The following is a 27,777-nucleotide window of genomic DNA, read 5'->3' as shown; positions in this document are numbered from 1 at the left end:
AGAAAGAGTCCCTGTATCTGAGCTGCTCCTAATTTAGCGGAAGACACTGACAAAAATTAGTCATAATTTTTACAAGAGCTTTAATAAAATATTCATAAAAGGTTACAGAACGCAGAGAAGAAACCAACATGAGGGGCACCCAACATGCCTTGTAAAAGAAGTTTGCAAATGAATTTTTAATGGAAGTAATGCTTCAATGGAACAGAGTGGGGAAGAGAAAAGCAGGGACCGCTTTCTATGTATTGAAATTGTATACACAAATGAAAATGGTAAGGGAGAACAGCATTTCATGGAACTGAAAATGGTTCCACATAGTGAGAGAACAGCATGCATACAAAAACACTACATAGGATATTAGAGTTGTAAATACTCCTAAGAAGTCTGAACTTTATCCAGAAAGCAGTGAGGGAGTCATTAAAGAATATTTCAAAAGGAAGTGAGAGGGCCAAATTTGTCTTACAGCAAAGTTTTATAGAGAAGTCTTAGGATTTGGTGACTACCCCAACAGGAATGATGGAAAATGAGGGAAGAGAAAAGTTTAGGACCATCCCTAGGTTTCTGATTGGACTGCTAACACCACCATTCACTGACACAGAACAACACAGGTCAAAGTGCAAGTTTGAAGTAAAATGGTGAAAAGAAGTTGGAAATGCTGAGTCTAATGTGCCTGTGAATGATCTGAGAGAAATTTTTTTAAAGATAACCAAAAATTCATCCGCTACTCAGGGAAAATATCGGCACTATGCATGTTCGGGGATAGCACAAATTTGACATTTTATCTTTACAGAACCAACTGGAACAATACAATGCTGGAAACATAATTCCTTCTAGCCACTAGAATCAATACTTTAGTCTATACAAAAAATGGTTTTCTTTTAAAGCAATCATACTTGCCAATAGAAAATATGAACCTCATTAAAATGTTCCTTCTTTCCATATACCTGAATATCCTCTCATAACAGAGTGATTTCAGATTAACCACGAAATAAAGACTACTTTTTTGTTTTTTTTTGTTCCAGTCGCATACTTTTGTCATTACAATGATAACTACTAACATTTGTATGTGCAAATCTTATTCTAAATAAATCCTTTACTTAGGTGAGTTCACATAATCTTCATGACAAACCTATGACACAGATACTATTATTATTCCTATCTTATCAACGAGAAGACAAAAGGTACTGAAGAGTCCAGAAAGTTGCCCATGATCATAGAGATAGTACATAATGGAGCCAGGAACCAGTCTGATTTCAAAGCCCATGCTTTGACCACTATACTGTACCATCTGTCATAAATGATATTACTCTAATAAATTAGGATTATGCAACATCAAATTTTACTCAGAAGCTATGGAGAACTACCAATACAAACAAATAAGTAGAGCATGAGCATAAATGGAAAAGCAGATCTCTACTAGTAAGAGATCTTTACTACATCTTTACTTAGTGAAAATCTTTCAGGCACTGAGCCACACTCAGCACTAAGTAATCACACAAAAGAAACAAGCACAGTAAAGCTGCGTTGCGTGGGGGGCTATGAGGAGACAGGATTTCTGTAGCTGCTTCAAGATTATACTACTAGAATTTCACTTTTGGATTCACTGATCTCAAGAATCCAAGAGCCTTTAAAATATTTAAAACATTCATCATTCTTAATGGCACCTCAATTCCTTTAATGGTGGTATCACTATAGAGAAAATACGGCTAGTTAAAGCGCAGTATGAATTACATGGAAATCTGAACCATATGAAAAATGCGTGCCCACTGTCTCTAGCATCAATTTTGCAAAATAATCATGCTTTATCTCTTCTCTTTCTCAACTGCTTTTAAACAACAAATTAAGTCCTTTTTTCATCATGTTATTCATATGTCATAATTTTTACTGGTATTCAGCATCAAAATACTGAAATGCTAATCTGAAGCACAGGGAATTACTAATAGTTACTAGGGATTGTCCTAGTAATCTGGCTGGAGAGTGTGAAGTAATGGCAAGGTAAGTCTACTAAGGGACAGAAAGTTCACTGTCTTCAAACCCCCGAAAGATGTCTTGATAGCAGCCTTGGTGCAGCAGAAGATCTGGATGACCCTGCCTTCTTAGACTGAGTCCTCTCAGAGACATTTAAGCAAGGAGTTACAGAGAGACATAACCACAGTGGTAGTTTTCACACTTGATACTCTGAGTGCTAGTTTAATTGGTGGGAAAATATAATCAGCTAAAGTGAAAATCGTAAGAATAGATCTATACCTTAGATATTTTATTTAAACATAAAACATAAGTGTACATTCTCTCACTAATCTTTAGATGTATGTAGATAAAGCCAAGAACTTCAAATTTGAGTTCTGCCTCATCTTACATAAACACCTCTAATGGATCATGTACAATATAACTTTAAACTTAAAAAAAAAAAAAAGTTCATGTTCCATAATGGAGTTACTGTGATAAAATGAGACAGCACCCTTAAAATAGTGCCTGACACTAGTAAGTACCCAATAAAAGCATTTAATATTTTCATTATATACACAGAACTTAGTTGACAAAAAATGACATCTATATTAATATAACTTTTAAATAGCCCTATGAAGTAGGCTAGTATTTATTAATATTCCTAATTCCCAGATTAGAATACCTGAGGTACACAGCACATAATGACAAACACCAATAAATGATAGCGTTGAAATTTGAACCTAGTGCTAGAAACATGCAGGCAATTGCCCTTGAAAAGTTAAGTGAAGGAAAAGGAGAACTAGCAAGAGAATAAAGAAGAGCCATCACATCTCCAAGTAAACTCTCCTTCATAACTACCACCACCTATAAGTTGGAAAAAACAAAGCATTAATGATCTGGAAACTGTACTCTTATTCAAACATGTATTAGGTTTGGTCACATATTGATTTGTTGGTTGGTACAGCAACCACTTTAAGCTACTACTCACTGTTGAGAAAAGTTTAAGCAGATTTCAAACACCATTTGTTTAGGATACAAAAGATATCCAACAATGTTACTATGTCGCAGTTGCATACTGTTACAGTATGTATTCCATAACCAACAGTCTACCTAAGATTTTTGTAACTGACAAAATTATTTTTCAAAATTGACATAAAATTAATTTAGAATAAGTGACCTGTTAACCAAAGAGCAAATTAATGGCCCATGTGCTATTCACTCAGGTATAACCAGAGATAAAGGAACTCAGGTAGTATTTGGGAACTGGAATCAAGAGAGGGTGACCCAAACAAGAGCACATGAACTGATGGAGCCCTGCATAATTGTTCTCACTCTTAACTTTACACACACACACACACACACACACACACACACACACACACACACACACACACACTTGCTTAACGGGATCTTAAATAAGATAGCTGTAGGGAAGTATATCAAAAGATAGGACTCAAAAGAAGGTTATTTGAAGACTTAACATTCAAGTCTGATCTTGTAAATAAAACTTCTCTTTGTGGCACATGCTCCTTCTAGATCAGCAGGTTGTAGTTACAGAATCGTGTATCAAAACAGCAAAGCAAACCACCTAGCTCATGTTAATTATAATTTTTTTTTTTATGTAGAGATAGACTAAGAAAAAGATCTAAAAATGTAGCAGAATAAACAACTGGAACATAAATTCACGTTAAATATGGAATCATTCTGTTGACGAAAATAAAAAACACTAGTAATAAAACAGTTGACAAACTGCATTAAGTACTTCCCAAACATCCGTTTTTGTACAGCTGAGGTAAAATTAAGTAGGAGGTGCTAACTCTTTACATTCACTGTCTTTAATCTTCAAAAGAAACCCTATAAGGGAGTGAAACTGACAAATTTTACAGACGGGAAAATGAAAAACTTGGAGTTTTAAGTGTATTTCCCAAGTCACAACAATAGTAAAAGCAAATCTGTATTTGAAAACAAGTTTGCCTGATTCCAAAGTCTAATCTCTTTCTCCTAAATGATGCTACAAATGAAACTGAAGAAATGATTTGCAAAATAATTGTCAGTAGATGTAAGCATTAAATCTTCCAGAAAAAAATAAACTTACATGTCTACAGCTACTTGCATATCTCAAAAACTTCCAAGAAAAAAAAAAAAAAAAAAAAGGGACAGAGAGAGTAATTTACTGTGAAACAAAGATGTATTAAGACAGCAAGAAACATTTATTTGAATTTCTGCAATGTTAACCATTTGCATATTAAAATTTATAGTTATACTTGTTTAGCACTAATTAAGTATTTGAAAAATAAACTTTAATGGTTCTCAAATGCAAAATAACACACCAAAATATGCTTTTAATAATTTAATTTGTTAGGCAAGTTCACAAAGATGAATGTTAACAAAATTATTCCCGTCACCTTTTTTTATATTAGTACAACATTAGAAAAATACAAATACCCACCAATCATATTATCTACCAAGAAGAAATTAATTATATATGTAATCATACAACAGAATGCTACCATGTCATATAAAATTAGGATGGAAAGTTGTATTTACTGTCATTGAAGGATGGCTTTCAAACACATGGAAGTGAAAAAACAGGTAGAGAGAATATATCGTATGAAAATTATTCATGGAGAATTGTGTATTTATATATCTAACCATAAAAAATTATCTAAAAGGATATTTGTCAAAATATTAACATTTGCAAATGATTGCTAATACTTCTATATATTTTCCTGTTGTGTTTGAATTCTTACATTAAGCATTTATCATAATAAAAGTGCATTTTCATTCTGGGAAAAAGAATGAATTAGCACATGGTTTTACATACTATTCATATGAACATGGTGAGTAATAATGTCTTAGAAACCTAATCAATCAGGGTGCCTGGGTTGCTCAGTTAAGCATCTGACTCTTTTTTTTTTTTTTTTTTTTTTTTTTTTTTTTTTTTTAACGTTTATTTATTTTTGAGACAGAGAGAGACAGAACATGAACAGGGGAGGGTCAGAGAGAGAGGGAGACACAGAATCTGAAACAGGCTCCAGGCTCTGAGCTGTCAGCACAGAGCCCGACGCGGGGCTCGAACTCACGGACCGTGAGATCATGACCTGAGCTGAAGTCGGACGCTTAACCGACAAGCCACCCAGGCGCCCCAAGCATCTGACTCTTGATTTCGGCTCAGGTCCTGATCTCACAGTATGTGAGTTTGAGCCCCACATCAGGCTCTGCAGTGACGGCGCAGAGCCTGCTTGGATTTTCTCTTTCTCTCAATATAAATAAACATTTAAAAAAACCTAATCAATCCATACAACAGTTTTTTCCAAAAACCCATTTCTTAGATTTATAACAATAAAAATGGCTAGATCTTACCCCCAAAAAAGTTACAAACACAATTACAAGTTTATTAAAAATTTATAGGTACTAGAACAACATGTGCTTTTCATGTTTCTGACCTGGTCTGGCACAGAAATGCTATGTACAGATGTAATACCTAAAAACATAATTAAGAGAGTCACAAAAAAGTCAAGTAAACCAATTATAAACTCATTTGTAGTGTTAATAATTATTTACATTATATACATGTTTTGTTGCTTTGATTTTGACATGATTTATGACCATTCAGATTCATTCCTTCAAATTCAGAACAGATCTCTTCGGATCATAAATACTTAAACTTTTTTAATAACACATTTCAAAACATACTTCTCTTATTACCTCTTTTCCAGTTATATTGCTCAGAAGCATTTTGTTAGTCTGTAAAGTTATTATATAACTAAATAACTATCATATGTATTAACAATGTATTATTTTCGGATATATCTCCATAACTCTTTTCTACTGCTTAGTTATTATTGCTCCATGTTCTTCTCAGTATGGCACCAGCATAATGGCTCTAAGTTTAGGAACATCAATTGTTTGTCAATGAGAATGATATCTTATACTTTTTTTTTTTTTTTAGAGAGCAAGAGAGCAAGCGTGAGTGGAGGAGAAGGGCAGAGAGAACAAGAATCCCAAGCAGGCTCCATGCTCAACATGGAGCACAGTGCGGGTCTCGATCCCACAGCCCTGGGATCGTGACTGAAGCTGAAATCAAGAATTGGATGCTCAGCCAGCTGAGTCACCTAGGTGGCCCAATATCTTACACTTTTTCATCATGACAAATATTTTAACATTCGACTTAAAAATACAAACTAGTCAAACATAGTATCTTCAATATTGCCTTAGAGCCATCAAGTCAGCCACATGGTGCTTTCCTCAGTTGTACTTCCGTGTGTTGGATACTATCATAACACACCAACTTTGTTAGAATAATAATTTTACTTTCATCAGTTTAAACAACACTGTAATAAATAATAACAATAAGCAAATTCCCTTGGTTTGTAACATAAGCAGTGACCTCTTTAAAGTGGAGTCTTTATATAATGGATAGTCAACACAAAGGTATTCAGTGCCTGCTATCAAATCATTTAATAAATTAAGAAACACTGAACATGAGATCAAGTAATTTACACAAAGATTGGGTTCCCAAACTAGACCTGGAATTTATGAGTAACAGCCTGAGAGTTACAGATACATTTTTTCATATAACATTCATCTTTTCTTAGCGATGCTCTATCACTCCATGATATTTCCTAATTCTCTTTGGACTTGACATCAAAATGGTAGTGAAAAGAAGATGATCAAGAAACACAATAATTATTAACAGTTTTGTTTATAAATAATTGTGATTCAAAATAACACACTGACTGTATTTTAGGAAAAAATGTAAAAATTCTACACACAAAGGATATAATACATAAAATTTACCCCAGAACAGCAAATATGTGGAGCATATTTTGTTACTCTTAAACACAAACACATTTTAGACTTCACTTAAAGTAAATAAACTAATCACTATTAATATATCTAAATGAGTTTGTATTTTTAAGAATCTGAGTATATGTGACAAACATATAAGCAAAGTATAATCATCTAGGTCTATGTGTTTAATTTTTGGAAATTTTAAATGCACAGTATCTAAATACGATCTTTTAAGCTACAAACTTCAGAGGCTTACTTCAGAGGCTATAGTCATTAAAAGTAATGGATAAAGTTGGTCAGTAATTAAATTGATCACATCTCCCTGAAGGCCAAAAACCTAATGGATGACAACAGTGCTCAACATTTTCCAGCTGCTAAGGAGTAAAGGCTTTCAACATTTGGATGTATGCAGGCATCTTATTTTCCCAGGATTTCAAAGTCCACATGCAGGCTGCTGTTCAGCTATAATAAATGAGTAATTCAAGTAGGGCATGACTGCTTCTTGTATTAACTTGATAAAGATGTTTCACTCCAAATGCATCAACAGTTGTGTTAAGTCATCCCTTTCACAGGCTGAGACTTACTTATGCTATGCTTTGTTAACAATGAATCCAATAATAATAAAAAAAAAGGTTTATTAATGTCTGCATTTGTTTTTCTAAGGCTAAAAATCAAGTTGTACTTAATAATTAACTCCAAGCTAAACCACATAAAAACTAAATACAATCTAATGGTCCCAATACTTATTTTAATTTTAAAACTTTGTCTCAGAAAACAAAAGCAGTACTAACAAGTACACCAAATATTTTTTTATTTTACAATCACATTATAAAATAGAAACATTTTATTTTATTTTTTTTATTTTTATTTTTTTAACGTTTATTTATTTTTGAGACAGAGAGAGACAGAGCATGAATGGGGGAGGGTCAGAGAGAGGGAGACACAGAATCTGAAACAGGCTCCAGGCTCTGAGCTGTCAGCACAGAGCCCGACGCGGGGCTTGAACTCACAGATTGTGAGATCATGACCTGAGCCGAAGTCGGCCGCTTAACCAACTGAGCCACCCAGCCGCCCCTAAAATAGAAACATTTTAAATACAATGTTTTGATTATAGTTACCTGAATATACTAAAATACTTTGGAAAGAAAATTGCTTTACCATAAATATGTACTAAACACTTTCTAACAGTAATTACACATTCTACACTTCTATAAAAATAGGGACTGGGGCGCCTGGGCGGCTCACTCAGTTAAGCGTCTGACTTCGGCTCAGGTCATGATCTCCCAGATTGTGAGTTCCAGCCCCACGTCGGGCTTTGTGCTGACAGCTAAGAGCCTGGAGCCTGCTTCGGATTCTGTGCCCCACTCTCAATCTGTCCCTCCTCTATTCACACACACTCTTTCTCTCAAAGATAAATAAACATTATAATTTTTTTTTTAATTTTTAAAAAAAGAGGGACTTAAACTAATTACCAAACATTTAAAACAAAAGATAGGACAATTAAAATACTTGTAATGCTTAAACAATTTTCAACTCATATGCAGTCTTCTATTATTCCAGACATAAATATCAGTCCCTCTTTGAGAACCCTTTGCTAATATGATTAAATCCTTCATTCTTGATTCAAATTAATGCCTCTCCTCTATTTTCAGATAGTACTTTTCACCCAATCAGTTGCATTAGTTGAGCTTGTTTTTAGAATTAGCTGTATGTGTATACAACTTAATAGAGCTCTATTGAATACCTTTTTTTTTTTTTAATGTTTATTTCTGAAAGAGAGAGAGTGCGCACACAAGTGGGGGAGGAGCAGAGAGGGAGACACAGAATCCAAAGCAGTCTCCATGATCTGAGCTCTCAGCACAGAGCCCAACAAGGGGCTCAAATCCACAAACTAAGAGATCATGACCTGAGCCAAAGTCAGATACTTAACCAACTGAGGAACCCAGGTGCCCCAGTGAATACCTTTTTTATCAGTCTCTAACACTGTCGTGCATGCAGCTAGTAGCCATAAACTGAATAATCAATGATTTAGGGTCGGTCCGATTTTCTCCATAGTCTTTGCTCTTTCATATAATGGTTAAGAGTATGATTTTTAGAGTCAAACTGCTTAGGGCTCTACTTAAAATGCTTGGAATAATACCTAGCACATAGGAAGAACTAGCAAAATATTAATATTATACCAATTGCCTCTATCACCCTAAATAAAACCTGCTTTTTGTTCCTTCATTCCTCATCTCAGTGAAAGGTGCCCTACTGAGTACCCAGCTCTCTAAAGTAGAACACTGGGTGGTTGCCTACTGTGTGCCCTTTCCCTTAGCCTTCATCTTCAATTAACTATCAACTCCTACTGATTCCAACACATTAAAATCTCAAAAATGTAACTCTCTTCATTGACATTATCCTTTTCTTCATTCCAACATTCTCCTACTTGATCTCCCTGCCTCCTGGCTTTTACCCTCACCCAGCCTGCTAAGTTGGTTTCTAAAGCATAAATATGACTTTAAAAAGTTGCAATTGCTCCCTTTAGCCCTCAGCCCAAAACCTTTAAATGGTTTTCAAGGCCTTTCATAACCTAATCGGGCATTAATTCTTATCATGCTCCTGTTCCATTCTAAGCTGCCATTCCAGGGAACTTAGTTGCATTTTCCTGAAACCTAATGCATTACTTCTCCTCTAGCTCAAAATTAACTTCTCATCTTGGACATGACTGATTCCAGGAAATTTTTCCCAAGTCTAAGTAAAGGCTTCTTTCAATGTGAATTCACACTACTTTGTTTTATAACAATGTTTAAACTATCTTTTAATTATATGCTTTATCTATAAATCTCCCTCAATGAACTATAAGTTCATTAGTCTTTTTCATCTTCATATCCTAAGGTTCCAGTACAAAGTAAATACATGCAGAATGAGTGAAGATAACTACTTAGTTACATGAAAAGGGCCATTTAAATGAATATACATAATAAAAAGAACATAGGACAAGAAGACAGTCTGATCTCTTCCACTCACTACCTATTTGACCCTGGTGATATCTGACCACCTGAAAAATGTTTGCTTTATTCTTTTCTATGGACTAGAAATGATCTTCAAAGTTCCTCTCCCTTAAAATATATGCATTTACACAGGATTAGTAATTATAACAAAATCTTAAAGTTAACTGGCAATTAATGATTTAATAATATCAAACTGAATTAAGAAAAAAAACCTCCTACCCAGTAAACTCTAGTTTAACGTTGTCTATTTTTCCTCCCTTCTCCATTCAGTGGCTGCCTATCACCCTGTCAGTTTTAGGCCCATTACTACCTTTCCTCCCCCAAAGAGTATTATTCACCAAGCTGTGCCTGCCTTTCATCAATTATAACTTATTATCTCATAAAATTTCATGCTCACATATTGGAGTGATGAGGGAGCATAAGGCAAGCTGAGGGCAAAGCACAAGGGAGTATACCCCACTCCCCCCCAGGTGGGATAGGTGTGATATTCCTCAGGCATTCCTGGCTGCTCAAGGACACAAGAAAGGACAGAACAAATGGTTAAACTGATAAAGTCTCCATCAGTTTACAAATATCTTAGTAAATTATAAGAAAAAGGCAATCTTCTCAATAGCCTAATCTCCAGAAACCAATAGACTCAGTTTCCTGGAACCCCAGTATCACCCTCCCCTCCATGTGATGTCGGGAACAAAGGCAAGAAGGAAATGGCAGGTAAAATTGTATGGAAACCAATTTGACAATAAATTTCATATTTAGATAGATAGATAGATAGATAGATAGATAAAAATTTCCTTATAGCCTGCATCCCTCTGACCAGTACTTGAGGCAAAGGCAGGGTTAAACATTTCTCTAGGAACCCCCTATAACTTAATGTTAACGTTCTGACAGAGGGAAAAACAACAACTTAGCTTGACAAGAGCTAGGCCTTCCATAATCTTTGAGTCTTCAGCAAGAAGTTTGGAAACTTCCCTTTTGACTTTATCTCCCCCAAGTCCATGGTATCTAACCAGTTACCCTTCACAACCCCAGAGCAGCTGTTCCTGCCCACAGATCCCATACCTGTACTTTAATAAAATCACCTTTTTGCACCAAAGACATCTTCAAGAATTCTTTCTTAGCCGTCAGCTCCAAACTCCACAAACCCCACCATCACCCCAAAACCTCATCAGGAGCATACTGAAATTCCTGACTTTTCTTTTTCCTGTCACTTCCTATCCAGACTCTCCAAGAAAATGTTCTACTCTCTACTGGAGTCCAGAATTAATCCTAATCATAAATAATAATCATAAGTAACATGTCAAGTGGGAAAAAAAAGAACAAGAAAACTATAGTTAACCCCTGAACAACAGGTTTGTACTATGCAAATCTATTTACATGTATTTTTTTTGACAAATACAACCCATAAAAGAATTTTCTTCTCCTTTTGATCTTAGTAACATTTTCTTTTCTCTAGCCTACTTTATTATAAAAAGTTAATATATGTAACACAAAAATGTATGTTAACCAACTCTCTGTTATCAGTAAGGTTTCCAGTGAAAAGCAGGCTATTAGTAGTTAAGTTTTGGGGGAGTCAAAAGTTATACATGGATTTTCAACTACGTGGGGAATCAGTGCCCCTAACCCCTGTATTATTCAAGGGTCGGCTATACTTGGAAGTGAGGGTAAAAACAATAAAAAACAATACTGCTATCAACTTCTGATGTCACAGAAATGTCAGTAAATATCTTTAAATGTCTCTCTAAAAGCACCTTTTTACTGGGTGCTTGGGTGGCTCAGTCGGTTAAGTGTCCAAGTCTTGATTTTGGCTCAGGTAATGATTTCAGGGTTTGTGAGTTCTAGCCCTACATGCACTTCCGTGCTGACAGTGCAGAGCCTGCTTAGGATTTTCTCTCTCACCCTCTTCCTCTGCCCCTCCCCTCCTTGCTCTCTCTCAAAACAAATAAACTTTCAAAAAAATTTTTAATAAAAATATCTTTTTACAATTCCATTCTCCTATGTCAACTTTTACCTTAAAGAGAATAATTTTAAGTATTAAGTTTACTGATTTATTTCTTCAACAAAGTACTATCTAAAGTACTGACTACTAGTTTTCATTAAAAGTTTAGAATATCTCAACTTCATTGTTGAGTTTAACAACAACAACCAAAAAATTCGGGGTGCCTGGGTGGTTCAGTCAGTTAAGTGTCCATCTCTTGATTTCTGCTCAGGTCATGATCTCACAGTCTGTGAGCTGGAGCCCCTTGTCAGGCTCTGCTTAGGATTCTCTCTCTCCCTGACTCTCTGCCCTGCCACTGTTTGTACTCTATGTCTCTCAAAATAAATAAGGAAACATTAAAAAAAAAAATCTGACTTGGCTTTGGATTTTAACCATGACAATTCTTTGTTCTTATATAAAAAGGCATTCAAATATTTTAAATTTTTTTTTTCAACGTTTTTTTATTTATTTTTGGGACAGAGAGAGACAGAGCATGAACGGGGGAGGGGCAGAGAGAGACAGGGAGACACAGAATCGGAAACAGGCTCCAGGCTCCGAGCCATCAGCCCGGAGCCTGACGCGGGGCTCGAACTCACAGACCGCGAGATCGTGACCTGGCTGAAGTCGGACGCTTAACCGACTGCGCCACCCAGGCGCCCCACAAATATTTTAAAGAGCTAACTTTCAAGTAAATACTTAAATCAAAACTCACTGAAGGTTTGGTTTTGTACTATCCCAGAGAGTTGAGTAATGATAAAATTTCAACTATATTTAAAGAAAAAATATATTTTAATTATAAATAGAAAACAAATTATAGGAAAAATTAAGTGATTTTAAACATTTTAGTCACTAGACTAAAACTATTTAAGGAGAAATGCAAATTATACTGTCTTGAAATCTGGTATTTTATTCAGATATACACTAAAACCCTCAAGGCCTTTTTTTTAAATTTATGTATTTATTTATGAGAGAGAGAGAGAGAGAGAGAGAGAGAGAGAAAATGAATGAGCGGGGGAAGGGGCAGAGAGAGAGGGAGACAGAATTCAAAGCAGGCTCCAGGCTCTGAGCTGTCAGCACAGAGCCTGACATAGGACTCGAACTTACCAATGGTGAGATCATGACCTGAGCTGAAGTCAGATGCTTAAGCGACTGAGCCACCCAGGAGCCCCCACAAAACCTAAAACTAAACTGTAGGGGCGCCTGGGTGGCTCAGCCAGTTGAGCGTCCGACTTCAGCTCAGGTCATGATCTCGCAGTCCGTGAGTTCGAGCCCTGCGTTGGGCCCTGTGCTAACAGCTGGGAGCCTGGAGCCTGCTTCGGATTCTGTCTCCCTCTCTCTCTGCCCCTCCCCCGCTCATGTTCTGTCTCTCTCACTCTCAAAAATGGTTAAAAAAGAAAAAAAAAACGAACTGTATATGCTGTGGATTTCAGGGCACATAGGTGCTTTCAAATTTAAATTTTATTTAAATATTAAAGTTTATATATAAAAATTAATGTGCAAGAATGCGTACTTTAAGCAAAACAATAATAATGAACAACTCAGTTGTAAATAAGTGCTTTGGAAAATAAGTATTTTAAAATATTTATGTTTGCAAAAGTACATCAACTATCGTAGAAGAATAAAAATATGAATGAGAAAGGACTCAGAATCACATCAAGCAGCAAGCATTGACAGTCACAAAATTTAGCAATTTTTCTATGAACATAATACATGAGTGTGTGTGTATGTATGTGTATCGGGGGAATATTTAAAACTAAATTTATCATATGTAGGTTTATATTTTTATAAGCTTTTAATTATGAATACTTTCTGATATATGCATTTTCTATTGGCTGATTTAAAAAATGTTCTTCTATGGATATACTCTATTTTATAATTTGCCTAGTATTGGACCACAAAGATGACCTATGATTATTATAAATAAGCTGACATGAATACCCTTAAGTTTTAAATATAATTCTTTAAATGGATCTTGGATTAGTCCCTTATAGTCTGGAAATGGATTATGAGAAATGACCACTCTTAAGTTCCTTAATAAATTTTTTTAAATTGATTTCCAGAGAATCTGTACCAATTCACAGTCCTTCCAGACCTTTATGAAAGTATTCCTCTCATCAATTTCTCAGTTTTCAGTTTTACAATTTATCAAATACCAATTTCACAGGTTAAAAAGTGTTCCTTTTTAAATATCTATTTCTTTAGTTATTAGTTTCAAGGTTTTCATGTGTTTATCATTTGTGTCTTACTCTTGTCTCCTTTGGACATTTTGCTGTGGTGAATTTCTATTTTTGTTTTTGTTATTTATCTGTAATTGAGCTCTGCACAACTTTGTGTAGTATACTCTTACAAATACTTTCACATTATTTCAGAATTCTATCTGGTCAGTGGAAAAAAATTACAAAAGACATAATTTTTACATTTGAAGAAGGCCTCTTCTAGCTTAGATAACACTACATAGAACACTTAATTCTCATAAGCAAAATGCAATATAACAAATTAGCAAATAAAACTAAAATGTTATAATCGAGAATGTTACCTCTGTGAAGTTAGGGAACTCCTCCTTCTTATACACACACACACACACACACCCCCCTATACCTAAAGCAGTACCTGACACAGAGTACATACTCAAATATTTTCTGTATGAATACTTTCCATGGAGAAGCTTTTTAATAAATTAGAACACATTATTTACTTAAAAATCAGTTTAGAACACTTTATTTACTTAAAAACGAATTGCCTTTTTTTCTAGAAAGTTGTAGGTATTGAGAAAGCACCTGGCTGAAGAGACCTTTATACGACAAGATTTCAAAAGTTAACTCAAGTATAGTCTACAGAATTAGCCCACAATTATTCAACAATCACTACTTTTGAACATGAGGAAACTGTTACTTCATCACTGCCCTCTGCCGGTGGCATTATTTCCCTTTAATTTTCCCTCCATGTATTGAATCTCTGCCTCACAAAATTACTTTTGACCTGCCTCTATATTTAAACCACCCACAGCTAAAAATAGCCTAGCCATCTGGAATTTAGTAAGGCTTGTAGGAAAAAACTTGTGCTTCAATGAAAAGCTTTGCATTGTTTTGAGTACACTCCTCCAGGTTATCTGAGTCTGATTCTATGGAGACTCTGCACATTTCAGTGCCTTTGAGCTTTCTTACAAATCTGTACCTTGTACATAACTGGTAACAACGCAAAATAATTATTGACTATAGATGTAAATAAATTCTTTCAGGTAGAAGTTCAATAGACCGCCCTTCCCCACTATGGAAGAAGCTGGTTTTGTGTCCATTTCCAAATTTATTGCAGCATTACTGATCTATAAATGTCTGGGTTTTTTTTAATTCTCCTTGATCTGGTTGTAACATGTACCTGGTTCTTTCATTGATAATGATGCTAGTAATCTTTAACATTTGTCTATTTCATATCTATACAAGGGTCATGACTGTACTTTCTTTTCCCCATTATTCTTTAACAGGCTGAAGCTAGACTATATCCACCCCAACCCCCACCACCACCATCCACAGACCAATTTAGCAATAAAATGATGTGGGCCTGTAGATAATAAAGCTATCCCCAAATGGCAAAAAATCATTGCCTTTGAACTATCCTGTATGTACCAAATACGTATCATGTACTTGTCATGATCACTGCCCTTAGGAATGCCAAGTTTCTCATGAGGAAGGAATCCTATAAATAGTTAGGACTGTTTGTCATGTGATATGTATGGTCCAAGTGCTACTTAGAAGGGAGTTCTTGATTGGGAAGAGAGAAAGTAAAGGAGAAGAATAAAGGCTAATATCAGAGGAAGGTGGAAAAAAAAAAAAAGACTCCCAAAAAAGTGCTTAAACTCTCGTACATTAATGGACAGCTGACTTTCATCATTTATTCACAAAACAAAGCAATGGCATAAGGATGATTCCTGTGTATACTGTATTGACTAGAAGAAATGCAAAAGCTATCTGTAGAATCAATCTTGTTCTAGAAGGGGTGAGACAAACAGGGAAGAGTCAGGTAGTAAACACTGGTGTGAATTTCACTTCTAAGTGTTTCTTAAGTCAATTCCTACTGGTTTACTAAGGCTTCTATTCTTTTTTGGCCAACATGGCAGCTACCATATAGCCAACTTTAAATCTGGATAGGAAATGCAAAAACAAAAATTCACTTTGAAAACATATCATATTCTAAAATATAAACTGAAATGATAATGTTATCTTTTGATTCATATAAAAATATACAAAACAGGGGCAGTGCCTGGGTGGCTCAGTAGGCTGAGCATCTGACTCTTGATTTCAGCTCAGGTCATGATCTCATAGTTTGTGGGAATGAGTGCAGGCTCAGGGCTGAACTGGAAGCCTACTTGGGATTCTCTCCCTCTCTCTCTCTGCCCTTCCCCTGCTCGCACTCGTTCACTCTCTCAAAATAAATGAACTTTAAAATATATATATAAACAAAACATTACACATTTAAACTTTTTTAATGTTTATTTAATTTTGAGAAAGAGAGAGAGAGCGTGCACACAGACGAGGGGCAGAGAGAGAGGGAGACACAGAATCTGAAGCAGGCTCCAGGATCTGAGCTGTCAGCACAGAGCATGACGCGAGGCTCGAACTCAAAAGCTGCGAGTCATGACCTGAGCTAAGTCAGATGCTTAACGAACTGAACCACCCAGGCACCCCCAAAACATTACACATTTAATGGTGATATTTGCTTGAAGTCCATTCAATCTGAAACACCTCTTGTACAGCAATTTACTATGAAGCTACTACTTCTTTACTTTGCCACTTTTTTTACTATAGAGGCAGTAAAAAATGCAAAATTTCGACCTTGTGCTGTAAATGAAGGAAACAACTGGTCACTAACAGTCTTAAGAGGTATCTCCCATTGGCTTGCCTCCAGAATCTGGGACCTTTCAAAGAAACAAAGTAATTTCCTGCTGCTATTGAGCCTGTTCCTGTCTCCTAGCATCATGGCATCCAGGAAATATTTTAATCAGGGAGAAGGTTAGATTCTGAGGCACAATAAAGGATTCACTCCCAGCTTCAGAACTGCACACACACAGGTTTACAGCAAAGAAAATTTTTAAGTGAATAGACATCAGTTGGATGTAGACAACAAGGTGGGAAAGAAGACCCAAGAGAAAAAAACCTTAAGTTTTGAAGGAAAACATGATTAAAACAGGGTACTTTCTAGACACAGTAATACTATGAAATATGTATCAGCTCTAATATATATATGTTTTAAATATATTTGGAAATTTCCTTGATTACTATCTGAGACAGAAATTTACATTTCTTCTACCTGAAAACATTGTGTTGTGCTATTACAAGATATCACTTAAACTTTTCGAAAAATAATTATGGTCAAAACGCATTTGGCAAATACTTTAGCAAATCTTTCATTGTGTGTGTGTACATGTACGTCTAAATGGAAAAAAAAAAACTTCAGTAATTAGTAGGATAAAAAAATTCTCTATGACACAAATGCAACATTCTCAAAAGGCTGTGTCCTGGTAACTATCATAATCCTTTACAAATTGTTTATATTACGATTAAAAATCACTTTGCTCCTATATTCCCACAACTAGTTCGTATGGTAAAGAGATCAGTAAACTTACTTTTATGCGTAACATCTTTAACATTTGCTCCCCTTTCTGTGCTTGTGATTAAATGTAACATTTTGAAATCCCAAAGTTCTGAGAAAAACATAAATCCTTGTCTCACAGCTGCTGTTTGACTCTGGAAACACATGCATTTTCTTTTCAAGCATCTACCATCAAAACTCCCAAAGGGCTTGGACTGGAGAACACCTGCATCTCTTCATTTAGTTCCAATAACAGGGCCTAAACTCCAAAATTACAAAAATAGACGTTCTGTTCAGCTGTAGTTACATTTTGCCCCTAATTCCCGTGAACAAAAATGCTAGGAGCATGAAATCATTCAGGCAAGCTCTGTCATCAAGAGGATAAGATTTTTTGCACCAGAAGCCCAGTGGGAACATGATAGAAAACTGGCAACAATTACAGATAAAGTACATAGTAAAGTCCTTGGGGAGGAGAGAGGAAATGTAATAAGATAGATGGGTATAATTTTTACACATTTATGCCCAAACCACAAATGTGAATTGTCTTTAATTGCTACAATATATAAGCATTCTTACTCATGTGTCCTGTCAAAAATACTAAAAACATAACTTCAAGGCAATTCACTTAATTCTATATTATAAGGAGAATTTTTTGGAACAAAAAAACATTCCCCATAAATTAAATTTTACAATCTAAAGTACTGCCTCCATTTTAGAAACTCCTTAGCAATTCACATTCTAACCAACCAACTTGAATGGTGAAATAAGATTGTGTGTGTTTGCTGGTATGTTTTAATCAAGAAAGGAAACTACCCACCAATTTAACTGAATTTCCAGAGACAATAATTGTAATTGTGACTTTCTTTTCCAATAACAGTGATCAAAAGTTGCTTACATTTGATGGGTAAAATACAAGTTTTAATACAGGACAACCTAGCAAAGTTGAAAACTTTGTGTTTATTTCTCAAACTGATTACACAGGGGAATAGGAACATTGGCTTAAACTATTATATTTAAATGACATTTTAAGACGAACACTTGTTTTTCATTATTTTAAAATAACATCATAATCACGTAATTCTAGTTTTCTCATCTTAGGAAGAAACTTTTTTTTTTTTTTTTTTGCATTTTATATATAAAAGCAAAAACAGCATGTTCATCCTACTTGTACAAATAACTACAGTCAACCAGATACTGTCAAAGGTATCTTCTTTACTAACGGTGGGGCAAAATTAATTATATGAAATTTCACAGAAAAAAAGTGTGAAGTTCTTCATGTAAATTCATAAACTAATATAGATACATGAAATATGAAAAACTGTCTTAAAAGTAGTTCGTGTGAAGAATAATTCTTGGTTCCAGTGGCACATAAACTCAAAACAAATAGTAACTAAATAGAAGTTCACTACACCAATCTGGGAATATACTCTTCACTTTGTGCTATGTGGGGGATTGTGTTAAATTTTAAGAGAGACATTTTCAAACAAGTAGTGGAAGTAATCAGTGTGGCAATGAATCTCAACACAAATCATATGGGAAATGACTAAAATAAATTTATTATGTTTAGCCTGGACTATTAAGTTTAAAAAAAAAAAGCTTTTATGGAACATCTACCATATGCAGGAGGAAAAAGAAGGAACAACTGAACTAGTGCTGAAATTTACAGCATTAAGAGGGAAATAGTACCATTAATTGAAATAGTGAATAATGGAGTATGAAATGGGGTGGAGGGATTACATTGAGTTTAGTTTTAAATGTGTTAGGCACCATTAAAATATCCACAGGGAAATGGTCAAGAGATTGTTGAAATTTGGAGTCTGGATCTCAAAAGAAAAGATATAACATATGGTTGGTTGCTAAAAACAGTAGTGTTGATTACAACATACAAGTTTAAAGGAGAGGACCAGTAACAAAATCTCAGGAATGATGAAGGTATTAAGGAAAGAAACATACAGTAGTCCTCCCTTATCCATAGGTTCATTTTCCATAGTTTCAGTCACCCACGATCAACCACAGTCCAGAAGTAGATGATGCTCCTTCTGATATCCTCACAATGTCAACAGTAGCCTGATATCACAATGCCTGTATCATTCACCTCACTTTGTTTCATCCCATAGGCATTTTATCATCTTATATCGTAAGGATGAGTACAGTACAATAAGATTTTCTGAGAATGAGACCATATTCGTAAAATTTGTATTACAGTATATTGCATAATTGCTCTATTTTATTATTACTGTTGTTAATCTATTATGCCTAATTCATGACTTAAACTTTATCATATACCTATGTATAGGTAAACACATAGTATATATAGGATTCAGTATTATCTGCAGTTTCAGGCATCCACTGAGGGTCTTGGAACATATCCTCAGCAGATGAGGAGGGCTACCATATTTGAGGAGAGACACGAAGATGGTTCAACAAGGAGAAACAAGAAACCACACTGCTCTGGTGTCAAGAATTGTGAGCCTAAGATTTAACCCTACCACAGTTATGAATGATGCAGAAGACAAGAGACTCCTGCGTCAAGATAAAGGACTTTATTATTCATGGCACAGCAAGCAGCACAACTTTCAACACATTTGCAGCAGTTCCCTCGGCCAAGTTTCACAGAGGTGACACCAAAGATGTATCCAGACTGAAGTCTGCACATGCAGAGCGATGCAGGATAAGAGATGAACTGTGAGTTGAAGAACCAAATCTTTTATAACGCACAGTTAACATACCCTCCCCACTGGCTGCAGAGGGACACTAAATCTATCTTTCCAAGGCTGTTGACTACACAAACATCCTTGAATAGACAGTCCAGAACAAAGGGCAATCAGTGCCACCATTCACAAGATATGCAAAAATCCAAAAGACCTACAGAGACTCATCTCCTAACACCTGGAGGCCAAGAAAGACTAAGGTTTCAACAGAAACGGTATGGTCATAGGGTTAGTTCCAACAACTAAAGAGGATGAATACTTAGAGTGAGACATAAAGTAAAGAAAAATAAGTTTTGTCAGGTATATTTAAGGCTGGTATATTATTTCATGTCATAACACTAAAACTAGACCAAGAAATAGAAGGTACAGTTCAACAGAGGATCTAATAATAATTAGAGCTGCCTAACAAAGATCTGGTAGATATTCTCTCCAGTGATAGATATGTACATAAATAGAAGAAAAAGGAGGGAGAAACATAGGGAGAGAAAGAGGAAGGCTGTTAATATTTATTAACGGATTAACTACTTATCAAATACGCTCATACACTTGACCATCTGTCATAAATGTTCATTTCTTCATTCATTCACCAAATGACTTCTCAAAGCATTCCCTATGTCAGGCAATGTTAACTCCTAGAGACAAAATGATAAGCAACTAGTAACTAACTCTGTCCTCATGTAACTCACTGCCAAGTGGTGAAGAAAGATAGCATTCAAACCACCCAACTATGTAAATATATACTGTCATTAAGTGTTATGAAAGAGAAGTACAGTGGACTATAAAAATGAATGTAAGAGAGCTACTTAATTGAATTGGGTGGTGGGGAATGGGGGAAAGGAGTATCAGGGAAGATTTCTTGCAGAAGTAGTAGTTGAGCTATGATCTTAAGACTGAGCTAGAATTAAACAGGTATAAGGTTAAAAGGGTAAGGGTAATTGTGAGGATCCCAAATAAGAAAGACAGCAATATCCAAACGCACAGTCATTAGTGAGACACTCAAAGAAGGCCAAAAGACCTAGAGCACACAGAGAGAGGGAACCACATAAAAGTCCTAACACTGACTTAGAAATTGAAATGGAAGACTTCTAAGTTCCTTTGATTCTAAATTCATAGAGTACTTTGTAATCATTTTATGTTCTTAAATAGCAGACACCTCAAAACTTATTCTGACATTAATACCAAGATTAACAAGGACTCAAAACTGTTCAAGAAGCAGAACCTGCAGGCACCTGGGTGGCTCAGTCAGTTGGTTAAGCATCCAACTTAGGCTCAGGTCATGATCTCATGGTTCCTGAGTTCGAGCCCCACATGGGGCTCTGTGCTGACAGCTCAGAACCTGGAGCCTGCTTCAGATCCTGTGTCTCCCTCTCTCTCTGCCCCTCCCTTGCTCACCCTCTGTCTCTCTCCCTCTCTCAAAAATAAACATTAAAAAATTTAAAAATGAAAAAAAAAAAAAAAACAGAACCTGCTATAAACCACAGGCAAAATACAGCATATGAAGAAGAGCCAGTCTATATTTAAAAGACAGGGGGAAAATGTTTAGAACCCATCTTCTTAAGATATTTTACATACATCAATATGGTCACCAAGTGTTTCTACCTCTGAAGGAGCCACAGAGCATCTTATTCCTCTACTTGATTCCTAGTATCTATACAAATATAAGAAAATGGAGTGTCATTAACCAGTTCCTGTGAATACTGACAATACAGAATGTGGGCTGACACAATGGACTCCCTCAAAAGCCTTCAGCTACTTCACTGCAATCAGTCAGTCAAGTAGAGACAGCAATGGGGGTGGGGGGGGCATATGCAAAGGGAGTTGCTGAGGCTTCAAAGACAAAGAAATGCCGTGGCATCATTAAAGTATGCCTCTTTTGACAGCGTTTACTTAGTAAGAAATACGGAAGGAGCTTCTCAAAGTGAAGGACTTTTAAGGGCTAAGGTCTGCAGTATTTAGTAATTTGGACCCTAAGGTTAAAAGACAAAATGATAAACAGCTTAGGACAGCGGGAAATGTTAAGTAGTTAGAAGCCCCAGATAAAGTTCACAGTCTGACCTGTTAATCACTTGGACAACTTCTAGGTCTCTACATGCTTCTCTTAAGAAACAAATAACATTTGCTTTGCTGAAAACAAACCTGTTTTATAAACAAATAAAAAAAATATATGAAAGTTATTTTTAAATTGTAAAGTAACTATTTTTATAATGAGTTTTACTAATACCATTAGATTTCTTTCAGTCATATTAATACCTAATTCCCATTTCTAAAAAGCTGTCCATTCCCTCAGATTCTGAAATCTAAGTCAAAAAACTCTCTCTAGGTGCCTGGCTGGCTCAGTCAGAAAAGCAATAGCGTTGATCTTGGGGTTGTAGGTCTGAGCCCCACATTGGGTGTAGACATCACTAAAAAGAATTCTGCCTCTTTATCCTAACCAACCTTCTCTCAAAACTTACTTTCTAAATTTTTTTAGCGTTTTTTAAAATGTTTATTTGAGACAGAGAGAGAGAGAGAGAGAGAGAGAGAGCGAGAGAGAGCACACGCGCATGGGTGGGGGAGAGAGAGGGGGACAGAGGATCTGAAGTGCGAAGAGTGCTCTGCTGACAGCTGAGGGCCCAATGTGGGGCTCGAACTCACGAACTGTGAGATCATGACCTGAGCCGAAGTCGGAAGCTCAACATACTGACTTTTATAATATATCCCAAACATTTGCTGGCCCCTAGTTTTAATCCCCACCTTCAATTTGGGAGCATATGCTAAGGGCAGTTGTCTTCCACACATGATGTTCAAAAGCCACTTAGAATGATCACCAGACACCACCAGAATACACATTTTGTCTCCCATCACCTGGCTGATACTTATGACTCCATTTTCAAATATTTTTCACTCAAATTCTATAAACCTATGGGAAACGTTCATTAACAACCTCACCTGGAAATCTGTGAAACAGCAAGGATTACTGTGCTTCCCTCTAATTATTCAACTAGAAGTATTTAACTACCCAGAATCTTTTTTTAAGAAACACTGTAAAGTATTTTTATAATGAGTTTTACTAACACCATAAGATTTCTTTCAGTCCTTTTTTACCTAATTATGGTATTAATTAATATTAATACCTAATTCTGACTCTGTGTCATTCCCCTTAGGTGCTCCGACCTCAAAAACTAAAAGGTAAATGTAATCATCACTTACTTGTTCATTCATTCATTCATTAAATATCTATTGACAGCCAACTATATGCAACATATTGTTCTAGCCACTAGGAATACAGTAGTAATCAAAACAGACAAAAATTCATGCCTAAATAAAGCATAAATTCTAAGAGCAGGAAAAAAATCAACAAGAGAAATCAGCAACATATATATTATGGTAAACTATGAAAAGTACTAAGAAAAAGTGAAGAGTACAAAAATAAGATGTGTATGTGCCAGTGTGTACCTGCACCTGTGTTTTTAAGAGAGACAAAATTTGCATACAAGGGCCATGAAAGTACTTGCTAAAAGGGTGACACTTAAGTAAATAAATTTTAAATGAAGAAATAATTTATTAACAATCCTTCAAGACTTTACTGAAGATTTGTCTACTCCTGAGTTATACATACACAGACACATCTCCATCTTCAATTTAAATCTTGTTACAAGAACAAAAAATTAATCAATACTATTTTAAAACTGGCTTTAAAAAATAAGTCTTCTCATTACCGTATCATAAATACCATTAATGTGGGTGGCAGTTCCAAGATGGGTGACAAATTTAAATTTAAAAATATCCTAACTTAACTATGTAAATAGTTTAAGTAAAAACACATTACACTTTAGGATTAAAACATACCCAAAAAAGTAATTTCAAAGCATCAAATACATAACCACATTAAAATTTTACACACAAAGCCAAAACATATCACTAAACATAATACTAATGTCGAAGATTAGGCAAAATCTCTTACAGCAAGAAAAAACATAAAACTTTACCCTAAAATATCATAGGTATAATTTTTTAAATCATAGTTTACTTTTAGGTCTAAATAAAAGGTTAGAAATGCAAATACATTTTTGTGACCCTAGAAATGTGTTTAAATTACAAAAAAAAAATATATAAATATTGTCATGAGAAAGATCAGATTATAAGCTTAACTGATCAATTCTAACTGTGTATATGGCAAAACAAAAAACAAGAGGGTCCTCTCCAACTTAAGAATATGTGGTAGATTTAAATAAGCTTAGCCCCTTCTTAGACATCAAAATTCTAACTGAATGGTCCAGTCATTTTAATAACATTTTAATAATGTAATGATTTGAGAACAAAACCTATCAAAAACTACTATATGGATAATTATTTTAAAAAGTTCACCAAGCAGCATATTCAAGGAACATGATTAAATAGGCATTTTAAAAAGCATAATGTTTATTTAACCACCAATCCCTTTTCCCTAAAACAGAAGTAAATGACATAGGCTAAATCTGACCCACCCCTTGTTTGTGTGAATAAAGTTTTATTGAAATACATTCCTATCCACTCATTTACATTTTGTGTACAGCTATTATTATGCTATAACAACAGAAGTCAATAGCCAAAACAGTGACAATATAGCCCACAAAGCCTAAAATATTATTTGGTTCTTTATTAAAATGTTTATCAGTCCCTGCCTTAAAAGATAGGTCAAATCTTTTATCCATATGCACAGTCTTAGTTGGGGTTGGGCCTCATCCTCACATTTTTCCTTTGCGTTCCATACCAACTTTCACCAGGCTGAAACTTCTTTTTGAGGACTACTGTCTTCAGAAGTATGTGGACAGAGGATTCTCTGACTCACTGCTGAATACTAATTTGCAGTTTCTAATGTGCATGCCACTCAGCTGGAAATGCTACTGTAACAAAATTCATCTTTCAAATATTTTTCATGTCCTTGTGCACTGCTTCTAATATTTGCCTCCATATACTCTGTCTAGTTAGTTAATTACAAATCTTTTCATAGTTTCTCCTTTCAACTCAGGGCAGCAATGCTTAACATTTTCTGTAAGTTGTAATACTTGTTAAATATTAAGACAGTTCTCTTTGGCAGCTATTTGAAACCACTTCCTCACTAGCCATTTAATTTTTAATTGGCACCCCTTACCCTTTTAAGAAATCTGTATATAGCAATTTTATTTCTAAACTTTTTGACCACTTTGGCTTTACTAACCACATACTGACTAACCGAATTCATGGCTGATAATGGCCTCTACTTATCTTTTTTTAATCCTAGTCTTCATTAATCCTTCTGGTATCTCCTCTCAATAGAAGAGGCTTTGCTATATTCTGGGCTTGAATAAAATAAAATCAATTCTAGGCAAAATGTTACTAGAAAAAAAATATAACTCTAAGAAATAGTATATTGACCTCAGATTTTTTTTCTTGATTCCACTATCAACATCTCTTTCTTTCTGCAAAACTAGAGATAAGGCCCAAACCCCCAATTTTAATATGGCAAATGATGGGTCACAAAGTGATACTACCTCAAGGAAAAATATTTCCTTTCCAATGTTTTAAATTTTTTACTCTTTTCTACATATTACATGATATGGTATGTTTTAAAACTCAGTTGGATTTAATAGTTATGAATCCAAGATTGTTACAACCTACAAATGAAATTATTTCTCATATAAAATAAAACCATTATTGTTTACAAACACATCATTTATCAAAAATGATACAAAAACACTTAAGTTTCAAAGAGCACAACCGCAGAGAGTATCCCAACGAACACAAATTGGTTAAAAGAAAAGTCCTTTTTAAAAGCCTTACTGGAAAAGGAAATGCAAAATAAGTAAATAATGATAAATTTGTACTCACCAGAATTATGGCAGTAGTCCATATACTGTGGAACTTGGACTGTGAAGGCTATCAAATCTGGAGCTAAGAGAGATTCTGGCTTTCTACTCTCATTGAGCCATTTGCTACTATGAAGGTCTTTAGTGTCAGAAGGACCCTGAAGCAATGGAATCAACTTCTCTTTTCCACTGTCACCTGAGTAGAAACATTAATGAAAAAATTCTTACATAAAAACATAGGAGTAGGGGTACCTGGGTGGCTCGGTCAATTAAGCATCCAACTCTTGATTTTGGCTCAGGTCATGATCTCAGGGTTCCTGAGTCCAAGCCCCACATCGGGCTCTGACAGCACAGAACCTGCTTGGGATTCTCTCCCGCTCCCTTTGCCCCTCTCACGCTCACGCGCACACTCTCATGCTCTCTCTCTCTCTCAAACAAATAAACTTTAAAATATATATATAGGAGTAGCTTGAGGATGCTTGATCTTAAAATATACTATCATAATATAACATTTCAGTTATATTTGGTCATTTTATCTATACATTTATATTCTAAAAAGTAGGACTAATAAAGTTAAAAGCACTTTTAACTCTACACCAAGAAAGTCTTAATATTTAGCTAATGAATGGAGAACATTTCAGATAAGACTATAAAAGGAAACAATTTGAACATACTGTATTCTAAATATCCAGCAAAATCTGTATCTCTTTTTAAACTTACCTAGAAATTTAGGTTGCACTAAAAAACTTAAATTACAAGTAGTTTATGGAAAATATGAAATAAAGTATTGGCAGGATGAAGAACATTACAACCTTAAACTGAAAAACAGTTGTGTTATCTGTTTATTATACTAACATTTTAATTTAATTTTAAGTGTCATATATATCTATACTTCCTATCCCCCCCCCCCCAACAGTGTAAGAGTAAACTTTTAATTTTCTCCCTCCTAACCATTCTCCTAACTATGCAGGGGTTTTTTCCTTAAATAAAAATTAATTTATACAAATAAAAAAGTATCATCCTGGCACAATTAAAAAAAAAATTTTAAGTAAAAATAAAAATTTAAAACCTCTGATTCATAGGAACAATGAGCAAATTCTTGTTTCAGTAATGCTCCTTGTAAAATGCAAGGCCAATTCTCCTATACAGGCAATAAAGTTTTACACGGTCCAGCTGCACATACCTGGGGCTTTGGCACAAATTTTTATTGATCCCATGGTCCCAGAGGCACATTTGACCAATGATGTGCTGCAGTACTTCAATTCAACATTCTGGATTGAGCCCTCAAGAGTTGGCAGGGGATTCTTAGATTTCACACCTAATAAAAGAAAACTGCAAATGTACTAGCCGATTGAATTTAAATAATTTTTATACTCCTTCACCAAGGCATTTAAACTTAATTATACTTTAATTATCTGCCTCAGATGTTCTTACAGTATTTGTGTTAGGTTTCATAGTTTAGCATTTAGGAGGTGAAAGGATGCAATTTTAAAATAAATAGTCTGAACTCTCATAACTATACCTATGTAGGCAGCTTTTGATTAGTCAGGCTCAAGAAATACGAGTAAATATTTTAAACAAATATTTGCTTAAAAAACTTTAAAATATCTTTCTTTAAAATAACTTTAAAATATCATATTTGGTTTTAAAATACAGAGTAAGAGACTTATTTGTGAAACAAATTTAACTTATAAATTGAATTTCATCTGGACAGAGACATTTCATTTAAACAGGAAACATTCTGAGTAAACAGGATCCTCAAACTATCTTGGTCAGGTAGAATAAGAGAGACAAACAAGACAGCTGGAAATAGCTCCTGGGTTAAAATACAATAGCTTAAAAGCAAAACTGACATACCATGTCATATAAGAGAAATCAAAGGTATTCTGTATCAATTAACAAAAAAGTAGATATTAACATCTCTACTATGTGCTACTTGCCAAAGGATATTGAAGCACAGAAGAGAA

General features: G+C 35.0%; 1 protein-coding gene across 17 annotated transcripts in view; it reads right to left on the bottom strand.

Moving 5' to 3' along the window:
* VPS13B (vacuolar protein sorting 13 homolog B) overlaps nt 1-27,777 on the bottom strand; it is an 803,192-nt gene that overhangs the window by 536,508 nt on the left and 238,907 nt on the right. For 15 of the 17 annotated variants that reach the window (XR_013553513.2, XR_013553515.2, XR_013553514.2 and 12 more), the window contains 2 exons: nt 26,994-27,128; nt 25,833-26,006 (listed from right to left, as the gene is read on the bottom strand). Coding sequence is in view for 14 of the 17 variants with exons in the window: in XM_078441712.2 (XP_078297838.2) it covers nt 25,833-26,006; nt 26,994-27,128 (309 nt within the window). In the remaining 3 variants the exon portion in view is untranslated. The other 2 variants (XM_078441720.2, XM_078441719.2) reach the window with 2 other exon arrangements.

This window comes from Panthera onca, chromosome F2 (genome assembly GCF_046562875.1).
Source record: "Panthera onca isolate mPanOnc1 chromosome F2, mPanOnc1 haplotype 2, whole genome shotgun sequence".
Classification (NCBI taxonomy): Eukaryota; Metazoa; Chordata; class Mammalia; order Carnivora; family Felidae; genus Panthera; species Panthera onca.
Note: the sequence above shows the minus strand (reverse complement) of the source record. Positions and strands in the feature narration are given on the sequence as shown.